The sequence below is a fragment of the Bicyclus anynana genome, chromosome 8 (assembly GCF_947172395.1).
Source record: "Bicyclus anynana chromosome 8, ilBicAnyn1.1, whole genome shotgun sequence".
Classification (NCBI taxonomy): domain Eukaryota; kingdom Metazoa; phylum Arthropoda; class Insecta; order Lepidoptera; family Nymphalidae; genus Bicyclus; species Bicyclus anynana.
In genome coordinates, this window is record NC_069090.1 from 17701160 (window position 1) to 17711360 (window position 10201).

The 10201-nt window shown below is 41.5% G+C and overlaps 1 protein-coding gene across 1 annotated transcript; it reads right to left on the minus strand.

Annotated features, from left to right (window-relative positions):
* Nucleotides 1–1408: 1408 nt before the first annotated feature.
* LOC112050703 (uncharacterized) lies at nucleotides 1409–7201 on the minus strand. The gene is made up of 3 exons (XM_024089029.2): nucleotides 7037–7201; nucleotides 6639–6764; nucleotides 1409–4642 (listed from the first exon to the last, which is right to left on the minus strand). The coding sequence occupies exons 1-3, from the start codon at nucleotides 7076–7078 to the stop codon at nucleotides 4484–4486; spliced, it is 327 nt and encodes a 108-aa protein (XP_023944797.1). The 5' UTR covers nucleotides 7079–7201; the 3' UTR covers nucleotides 1409–4483.
* Nucleotides 7202–10201: the final 3000 nt, after the last annotated feature.

A 10201-nucleotide genomic window follows, 5' to 3' on the forward strand; every position in this document is an offset into this window, starting at 1 on the left:
TGTAGAGTGCGCGCAAGATAAGTCTGCACGCGACTGGTGGCGCTCTTGGTGCCCGCGTTACCGCGATCTCATTTACCCGCCTACCGATAGATAGAGATAGACGACATGATGGCGGCATTCGATTAGTTCTTTGGCCACGCGCAACTTATCGCGGGCGCACTCCAGTCAACATTTTCAGGCCCCAGAGTTGAGATTTTTGAAATTTGAAGTTGAAATAACGTATATCGTTACGCTTAGATTAGTTTTTGCCATATAATATAGTTTTATCGATCTGTGCTTTAAGCATTTTTTTTTTATAAAGATTTACATTATTTTTTTACTTAATTATTAATGTATTAACAACGTTACACGGTAAAGCCGCTGTTTATATTTTAAGGCTATACGTGACAGGGTGCCATTTTGAAATTCGTTTTAAGGCTTCATATTATACGAGTGTACAAACTTTGGCAACGCGACTGTTTACAAAATTGATGTAACTACGTAATTATAATGAATGCCTCGACAACAGAGCCACTGCTGTCTCACTCGCTTTACAAAGTATTGACAGAGATGAACACGTACTTTGTACTGTTTGCTGTGTATGTACTGCGTGCGCGTTTCACATTATGTACGGTTCGCTGTTGCTAACGTTTGTACGCCGGAGCGCCGACGCCGAGCTGTGTGAGGACGTATAGCTTGGCTAATTCCTTCGTAACACTTCCGATGGTCCGCGCGGGCCAATCCAATGATACGCGCGCGTACGACTTCCCCCCGTCGCGCGCATATCATTGGAGTCATCAACGAACTTGCCAAGTTATAGCTCTGCGGTGCTCCAGACATTTGTTGTTTTTATTTGTAACTGATGCGTGGGCTCTTTTCTGGCGCTATTTTTTATTTGCGCCGAAATTAAAAGACTAGAGACCCGCGACATCTACAGTAGCTTTAGTCTTTATTGAATCTCTAAACTATTCAATGGCAATAAATTGATAGCAATTGATTAATTATATTATTGTACCGTCTACTGGGCACGTGGCCTCTCGCCCCGCCGCCCGCGGCCGGCGCGAGGGACACTGGCGCCGGGCTGTAGTACATCTGTCTGCTGCAATTTGCTAAGTAGTAGTAGTAGTTAGACTGGTATTGAGAGCCCGGACAGATGACCCTCTCGGACAGGTCTGTAGAGCACAAAGTTACAAAGACTGCACATGTGCGGGGCGGGCGGGCGTGCTCATGTTTACTTTGTCTGTGATACCGTTCGTCAGTAGAGCGCCGCCACGGGGCGCTTCGCATGCATTCCACGCACACGCACGCACGTGCGAGTACAAACAATAAACGATTATTACTTATGGTTGTGTTCTATTTCATTTCTACCTACCCTCTCCCGACACCAGTCCACAGCGCGCCGGAGCTGCTGCAGGAATAAAACAATGTCAACCGTAAAATATATAATTTATTAAAAAAAAATAGTTAAACAGGTCCAAACAATGGGGACATAATATAGATTATAAATATACGTCTGCCGTGCGGCCGTGCGCGCATCGGGGATGAACGCGATACAAACATTTACGAATTGACCGAACGGTACAAAGTGACTACTTATAAATAGGAAGAGTGCATACATATCGTCAGTGTTGGACTGCGACGGACGACGACACGATACAGTTGGCACAATCGCAAACAACGCCACTAAATACTTACGATATGTTTAATGCAAAATAAATATTTCAAATGAATAACACTGCTACAATACGAATACGTCACCGAGCCAACGAGACGAAACAACAAATGCTCCACTACGACACGAGGCGTGCGACACTGACGGAACTCTTGGCGTTGGCACCTACTCCTGCGACAGTTCGCATTCGTTCGTGTCGCTGCGCGCCCGCTGCAGGTCGTAGGGTACGTATACCGTAACGTAGCCTACACATTCAGAGGATATTCGAAATAGGTACTTATTATAAAAAAATAATTTTGATATGAAAGACAAACAAAAGATATCAACACAAATTTAATAAATGTAAATATGTATATATATAAATGACAATCTGCCGGCAGGTAAATGTGTCTGTGCTACAGAAATGGACGTGTCGTAACATTACTCCGCAACTGCCGACGTGTAGATCGAGTCTGGACTGCGATGTGCGATCGTAAAACCTAATCAAATCCTTGCTCGTGTCAGTCTATGGTATATAGAGTAATGGTAAAATGTGCGTGTGTGTGTGATCTACAGGAGGTATGGTACAGTCAAATTAAGATGTCCTACGCGGGCAATTGTAATAGTTGAATGGGTATTCGATTATCTCACGTACATAAGTCACGAGGCGAGTCCAGACGACTCACAAACGTTACTCACTACGTGAAGCCAGATCTTCACAATATAAGTACTAGTAATATATCTATACATACTCGCACACTCGTTTGAACTTCACACACGAAATCTCTCGCACCTACAAATCATAAAGCAGAAGGATCGCTCGTATAAAACAGATCGAGGGCACCGACTGACGACTAACGGCTAACCTAACCTAGTCTACATAAATCAGGTATACGTGGTAATTTAGACTTAGACATAGTTCAGACATGTATTTCTCTTAAGACTACGAATGCGAAGCGAGCTACGGGAAGCGGCGTCGGCGCCGGCGGGCGGCACAGCGGGGCGATACGTAGGTACAGTACAGGCACTGGATGAGATCTTTATCAGTGAAGGGACTTTAATTTTAAAATGCCTCAATAGCTCCACAGCTGAACACATGTGCCCCATTTATTTTGCAGTTTAAACGGTAGGTACATACAGAGTACAGGCGCGTTCTCGACCCCGCAGGCTTGCGGCCCCGCGCCCCTGACCCCGGCGAAGGGCCGAGAGAGCCCTCGGTGGGAGGCGAATGCATTCAATAGCGCGCGAGCAAATGTAAGCGAACAGCCCTCGACCCGCCGCCGCCGACTGCGTCGACGTTTTATGGTCAAAGAACATTTGCAAATTAAAATGCACATAAGTACTTATGTATGCAGAATGAAAGCGCATCACATAAATGAAAGTAAACACTACAGTTTCAGTACAGTCGTGAACATTGGCAGTGGCTCGAGCCACGCGTGCAACTCGCACAACGCAATATTGTAAATTAAACTCGATCGCTTTTGGCCAAAAATATAACAAATAACCATAAAATTGCCATTTCCACCATAATGTATGAATTTTTCCTGAAAATAATTTAATTAACTTTCCTGATAAGTAATCTTAGCAAGTACCTAGGTAGGTATATGGCTCACTTCTTTACATTAAGTAGATATAATCTAAGAAGTTGAGTAAATACTAGATTAATATTTTAGAATCAATGGTTTCTACATCATGCGATAGTTCAATATTAAATATCTTTTTCTCAGTGAACAATGATTATATAGTAGTAGATTAGTGATTACTTTGGCACATACTATTCAGAGTCAGACAATAATGCGTCTCATGTTTGTTTGTATTGTAGTGGTAATCTCATTAACAGTTAGTATCTACGAGGTATAAATTTATCTAAAACGAGTAAAATACAACAAATAAATGCAACTGAAAGACATCGACTACAACTAATGTATTTATCTAGCTTTAAACTTTCGTCACTAGAAGTTGCGCCCATGGGCTTTAGTAGAGTTGTAAAAAACAATACTAAAGGCTGGCAACACAAGGAGTCTCCGTCGGGTCGACTCATCAACCGTGTGGCGCGTCAGTCTGAGCGCAGCTGCGAGCGGAACTCTCCGAGTCGACTGTCACACATTGCACGCACCGTGCCGTTCCCTAACCTACCGTTCGTTGCAGTATCACCGCGCCCGCGCGCCGGCGCCGACGGCGGGGTATCGCGCGAGTCCACGCCGGCACTCTGCGCGCTCAGCTCCGGCGCGCTGGACGCGTAGCACCAAGTCCCAATATGTACATCATACGACGCTCTATTGCGTATAAGGACATACCTACATTATTAATTTAAGACAAATTTTTATATTATCTACGAGATCATGGTCACCTTAACTACGATTGTCGTATTACATACTACACAATGCACGAGGGCACACGCATGCGCCGCGCGGGTGATCACCTAAACATACAAATATTAACAAAATAACAGACTATCGACTCTATACAAAATAAGTCAGGTTGACATAAAACAATTCGCCGGTTCCCGTCGGTCTACGAATAACAACTTTTTACAAATGAAATGAACTAGTTGAGAATGATTCCGCGGCGATCTCTTCGACGCCTGCTCGTAGTGGCTTTCTAGTGTTTGCAGTTTGAGCTCCATTTCAGTAAAGGTACGCTTTGCTACTTTTCAATACAAAGCTCAAGGCGAGGCGTTTCTCCAGCGCAACAATCCATCGAGCGCGCGACGCCGGAGACGCTCACGTGTGCCGGGCGACCTGCAGCTGATCATCGATCGCGAGACTACTGGTAAATTTAACCTAAAACACATTTAGTTCACAAACTTCTGGGAAGACACTAACAGATTTGGGCGGGGCGGCGCGGGCGACGTTAGCGCGGCGGCGGCTCGGCGGCGGCGATGCGCTGGCGCAGGCGCGCGAACTTGCCGTGCACCAGGCGCAGCTGCGTGCGCAGACGCGTGGACAGCTCGCGCTGCAGCGCCTGCACCTCGCCCAGCTCCGCGCGCAGCGCCGCGTAGTCCGACCGCACCTGCGCGCGCGCGCCGTCAGAGCTGCGGCGGCGCGGAGCCGAGCCAGGCGGCGACTGCTATTTCGATTTGTTCACGTACTCATTGTATGAAGTGTCTACATATTGTGGAGACGCGCCACTGCCGGCGTCCGCGCCGAGCGCGCGCCGCACACAAAATAATGTAGGTAAACAAATCGAGAAAGATGCAGTATAACATTTACAACAGTCGCGACGCCTCGCTTCGACTCCGCGTGACATTTCAACGGAGTCTACAATCGACGCCTTCTCTTTTACATCTCAGCCTGTGCCATGTGTGTGTGTGTGTGGCAGCTTCGAGAAAATATTGACACTACGTAACTTATAAATCAGCATCAAGTATCGAGGAGCAAAACGGTACGATAAAAAGAAGCGACATGTATCTAGCGCTCCGTCTGTTCCACGCGCGTCCCGCGTGCGGCCGGCGTGCGACCCGCGTGCGGTGCGCCGTGGCACAGGGAGCCAGACGCAGCGCGGAAGCAGCCGCTGCCCGCGACCGGCGACATGACAAAACACTGTATCTAAGCGACATCCATTTTTGACTGTTACTAAAACACTGTCTAAAGATACAGCGTAATGTCAGAGCACGGCATTGCGATTGCACTCGAGCCGTGCGGCGCGCCGCCCGCGGCAGCGGCCGCGTCCGCGCTACGTGTAGAGAGCAGATCGCATTAACAATGACAGGAACATACAGGATGAGATGAAATGGTCGCCCATTGGAAGTATCGTGTGAGAGTGAACCCGGCGAAGGTTCTCGTGATAGTAAACTTAAGATTTAGGAAGCTTATAAAAAAATTAGTCCAAGTGGCTGATTCTGAAGAGAAGTCCCTGTACACAATGACAAGTGATAACATTTTTTTAACAAAAACTGATATAAAATTCAATATAAAAAAGATTTAATTACAGCACAGTATTAAATATGTTTGTACATACTGAGCACTGATGGGGTTCAATTCAAAACAATATCACTATATTCTAATATTTATTAACTATCCATCAACTTAGACAAACATCATCATAAAATTAAAGAAAACACTGAGTGTACAGCACACATTTGTTAATTTCTGAAGCCATTTATTTGTGGCTACTATGGCAAATGAAAGAGAATCAGCCGCTGTGACTCATACCAACACCTTAATAACAAAATACACGTAAATATAAACATCTATACATAGGCCGGCAGTGAGCAGTATCACACTGCCAGTAGAAGCCAAGGAGGAACAAAGAAGCGCAGGCCCGGCTCGGGGGGGGTTGGGGGCTTACACCTGTACCTCGTGTAAGCCTGACCTAACTAAAAGCATGATGGCCACAACTTGCTATTTCTCAAACCCTTTAAATATATCTTGTTTTCTTTAGTAATGTTTGAAATTCAAACTGTAACAAAATGGTTTACATAAAACACATTTGAAATATACTATAATATACATATTTAAATTAAATGATTACAATTCATTTTTTCATTCGATCTTCAACAACATAAAAGACTTTGATTGAAATATAATTTACACGAGTGTGTGGCTAGTCTAGTAGAAATGGCAAGCTGCAAGCAACATGACCAACGGAAATAGTTCACTAACTTTGTTCTGACCTTCTCAACACTACATATTAGTGGGCTGAAAACACAAACATTGGAATCTTTTTAAATACTTCTCAATAAAATAGAATAGGATTATTAGAAAATTAAAATTTATTAGGCTGTTTATTGTCTAGGTATAATATACTTTAATGCCATGAGAGAGATTACTTGTGTGTCAATACATCAGGTCTTTATTTGGAGTCATTGAAATTAAAATTTACAAGAATATTTAGTATAAAGTTTATACAGCTACTGAGAGCACCAGCTAATTGTAACAGTCTTTTATTTATTTTCATGGCCATTACCATGAGGTTTTTTTTACTAACTATTAGTACTGTTGAATGTGTAGTCTTTAACAATTCAATCGCAACAACATTGCTCGTACATCCCAGTCATACAGCGTACCTCAGAGACCGACTTGAGCAGGTTGACGATGCACACGTCCTGAGGATGCAGCGGCTCCACCAGCTGCTTCTCCACGTCGTCCATCTTCCAGCTCATCAGGTCGAGCTGCTCGTCCGTGCGCTTCACCTGCAACAGTGCCCCGTCAGCGTTACCCGCGCCGCGTACGAGCGCTACGACCGCGAGGCCGGACGCGCGCCGCGCTGTCGGTCCATCATTATGTACACTTGGAGAAGAGAACGCGTCTGCTGCGGCTCTCTGCAGACGCTGTCAGCGTCAGGTGAAGTGCTATTGTACAGGAATGCTGCGTTTTCAAAAGCAAACAACAGCGGCCGATTGACCTATATACTGCTCTCGTTAGTTACGCTCCCATGAACACAGTACGAGTGCCGTACACTTACAGTTTCTTCTAACTGTTCCATTGTGATCTCTTTTTCAGTCATCTTTAAGCACAGTATCAAATTAGATAACAGAAATTTATAGAAAAAAAATATTAAATTGAACTTATCATTCGACCATTTTCCTTTAACAAAAATAAAATTACTTTGACAATGACATTGACAATTATGAATTGAAGTCACAGATCACTATAGTATATAGTATATATACTCCTGAGTAAATATGTTCCTTGCTATAGACTAGAAAATTGAAGTGATGTGACCTCCGTTAGGAACAGAGTATTAGTGTTCTGTGGATGTGACTGACAGTTACCATTGTCATTTCAGCTTTTTTATGTAGTTTCAGCATCCAGCTTTTTCAACTTAACGAAAGCTATAATAAGGCTACGTCCACTTGGGATTCCTAATTGATCATTAGGCAAAAGGCCACATTTTTTCAGTTCCAAAATAATTTAATATTTCTAGCGTTTCTAGACCGGTTCTATTGTAGAACCGGTTCGATTTTCAAAACTGGGCAAATCTTAAATTTCATTCTTTTTTAAACAACAAATTGTTTTCTTAATTTGTATTTCAAAATTTAACTAACAGCAATTACGTAAATTAATATAATAGTCAATACGTGAAGCTATAAGCCTTTCAGTAGCCAGAGCTCAATTGACTACAAATAAAAGACAAATTAACTTCCTTAAAGCAGGTTCAATAACAAAATCATTAAGCCATACTCAATCTTGGGTTCTGCGCCTCATTGGACTTTATTAATGGATATGTATGAGAAGCATTATAAAATCCCAGCGGATGTTGCTATTTCGAAATCTAGACCAGACATTTTCCTTTTGTCCAAACAAACTAAGCGAATATTACCTAGAACTTATTGTGCCATGGGAGACTAATATTCCGAAGACCACAGTATAAAAGTGACCGAAGGAACACAGTATAAATATTATGACCTAACTAGAAATGGCTATGTAGTTAATCTGTTCGCCGTAGAAGTAGGTGCGAGAGGATTACCAGCAAAATCTCTCTATAACTTGCTTAAAGTCCTTGACCTCTCTAGAAGTGCAGCTAGTTCCATATTAGAACGAGCATCCAAAGCTGTTCTAATAGGATCTTACCAAATTTGGCTTTACAGCTAATGTCTCATTACCAATAAAAAATACTTTATCTTATTTCTTTAGTTTTTGTCAACAGTTTTTAAAATATTTATGAACATATGACGCCATTTTTCTTGAATAATATTAAAAGTTACTGATGCGAAAACTGATGAGAAAACTGTTACTCGCGGCGTACCTCAAGGAAGTGTATTAGGTCCACTACTCTTCCTGATATATATAAATGATCTACCAAATTCAACAAATCATCCCATGGTGCTATTTGCGGATGATTGCACTGTGATCTATATAAATAGGAACATTACTGAACACGAGAATTCTATAAATGACAGTCTGTTAGATATAATGAATTGGTTGGACGATAATACGCTTACGTTAAACTTTAATAAAACAAAACTAATGAATTTTCAGAATATAAGGAGCCATATCACTTAAGATTTAAACATTAAATATTTCGACAAAGTAATTGACGAAACTTATGAAACGAAATTTTTAGGATATTATAGACAAACATTTTTCATGGAAAACGCATACTGAATATGTGTGTTCTAGGTTAAATCAGCTTTCTTACATGTTATTTATGCTTTCCAAGAAAGTTGATAATAAAACCTTACTTGTGGCATATCATGCCCAAGTTGCTTCGATACTGAGATATGGGGTTTTATGGTTTTCTGGGGTAACGCTAGCTACATTACAAATGTCTTTGTTGCACAAAAAAGATGCATAAGAGCAATATGTGGATTGCAGAAAAGGGAAAGTTGTAGACCCTATTTCAAAAAATTAAAGATATTTACTGTGACATCCCTATATATATTTGAAATCGCATTATTTCTGAGAACGAACGACAGATTATTTCAAAGGCATAATCGTGAGCGTTGCAGAGATAGATTTCGGTTTCCTCCTCACCACACTGCTTTCCTAAATAAGAGCATCTGCATGATGATTATTAGAATATATAATAAGTTACCAAAGCGTATAAGACAGGAGAACAATTTAATTAGTTTTAAAAATAATCTGCGTAGGTTTCTCCTGGACAATGCGTTTTATGACATAAATGAATTTTTAACTTTGACATTTTAATATAAATTTATTCTTTTGACAATATGATGTAAATTGATTTTTGATTCATTTATTTTTTATATGTATTTTCTTTTTTTCAAATTAATTAATATTGTTCTTCTATTCATTATTAAAAGTAATTTCTGGAATGACATAATATTTACTGTAAATGTAACTAATATAATATTTTGCATGCATCGGGCGTGATACAGAACAGATTATATTTATTTGTTAAGACCTTGTAAACTGTATCAGCAAATAAAGAATTGTATTGTATTGTACGCTTTGTGTCGTACTGACTCGAGAATGTATTCGTTTTGAATTTTGTATTTGGAGCGGCTACTACACCGTCGTGTTCCGTGCGCTCTTAGGCTTACTATCTGTGGTTAATTTGACGGCCTTCGTGCCGCGGTGGATTTACAAAACGGAGGTCCTGGGTTCAATCCCCGGCTGGGCAGATTGAGATTTTCTTAATTTGTCCAGGTCTGGCTGGTGGGAGGCTTCGGCCGTGGCTAGTTACCACCCTACCGGCAAAGACGTACCGCCAAGCGATTTAGCGTTCCGGTACGATGCCGTGTAGAAACCGAAAGGGATGTGGATTTTCATCCTCCTCCTAACAAGTTAGCCCGCTTCCATCTTAGACTGCATCATCACTTACCATCTGGTGAGATTGTAGTCAAGGGCTAACTTGTAAAGAATAAAAAAAAATAGTTTCGACGTTTAGTACATTTTCTTTTCTATACTCTTTCCCGTAGGGAAAAGGCAAAGATATAACACCGTACAGCCAAAAGACATTTAGTACATCAAGTAACATTGTGACGTCGCAAAATGGACGACACGACAGTGTTTTTGAAGATTGGAAATTTAAAAAAAAAGACATAATTTTTATAAAAAAATCCTTATTATTAATTCATTAATCAAACTATTCATATTAATTAATTAAAGTTAAAGATTAAGTTAAGTTAAGGTGGCAATACCACCTGAGTTGGGAAGTTTGTGG

Bases quoted from the DNA above. Each gene is read 5' to 3' on its own strand.
- LOC112050703 (XM_024089029.2), bottom strand. From the start codon at position 7,078: ATGACTGAAAAAGAGATCACAATGGAACAGTTAGAAGAAACT. The intron at 6,765-7,036 runs GTAAGTGTACGG...GCACTGTTGCAG, and splicing joins TGGAACAGTTAGAAGAAACT to GTGAAGCGCACGGACGAGCA. The intron at 4,643-6,638 runs GTACGCTGTATG...GCGCGCGCGCAG, and splicing joins TGCTCAAGTCGGTCTCTGAG to GTGCGGTCGGACTACGCGGC.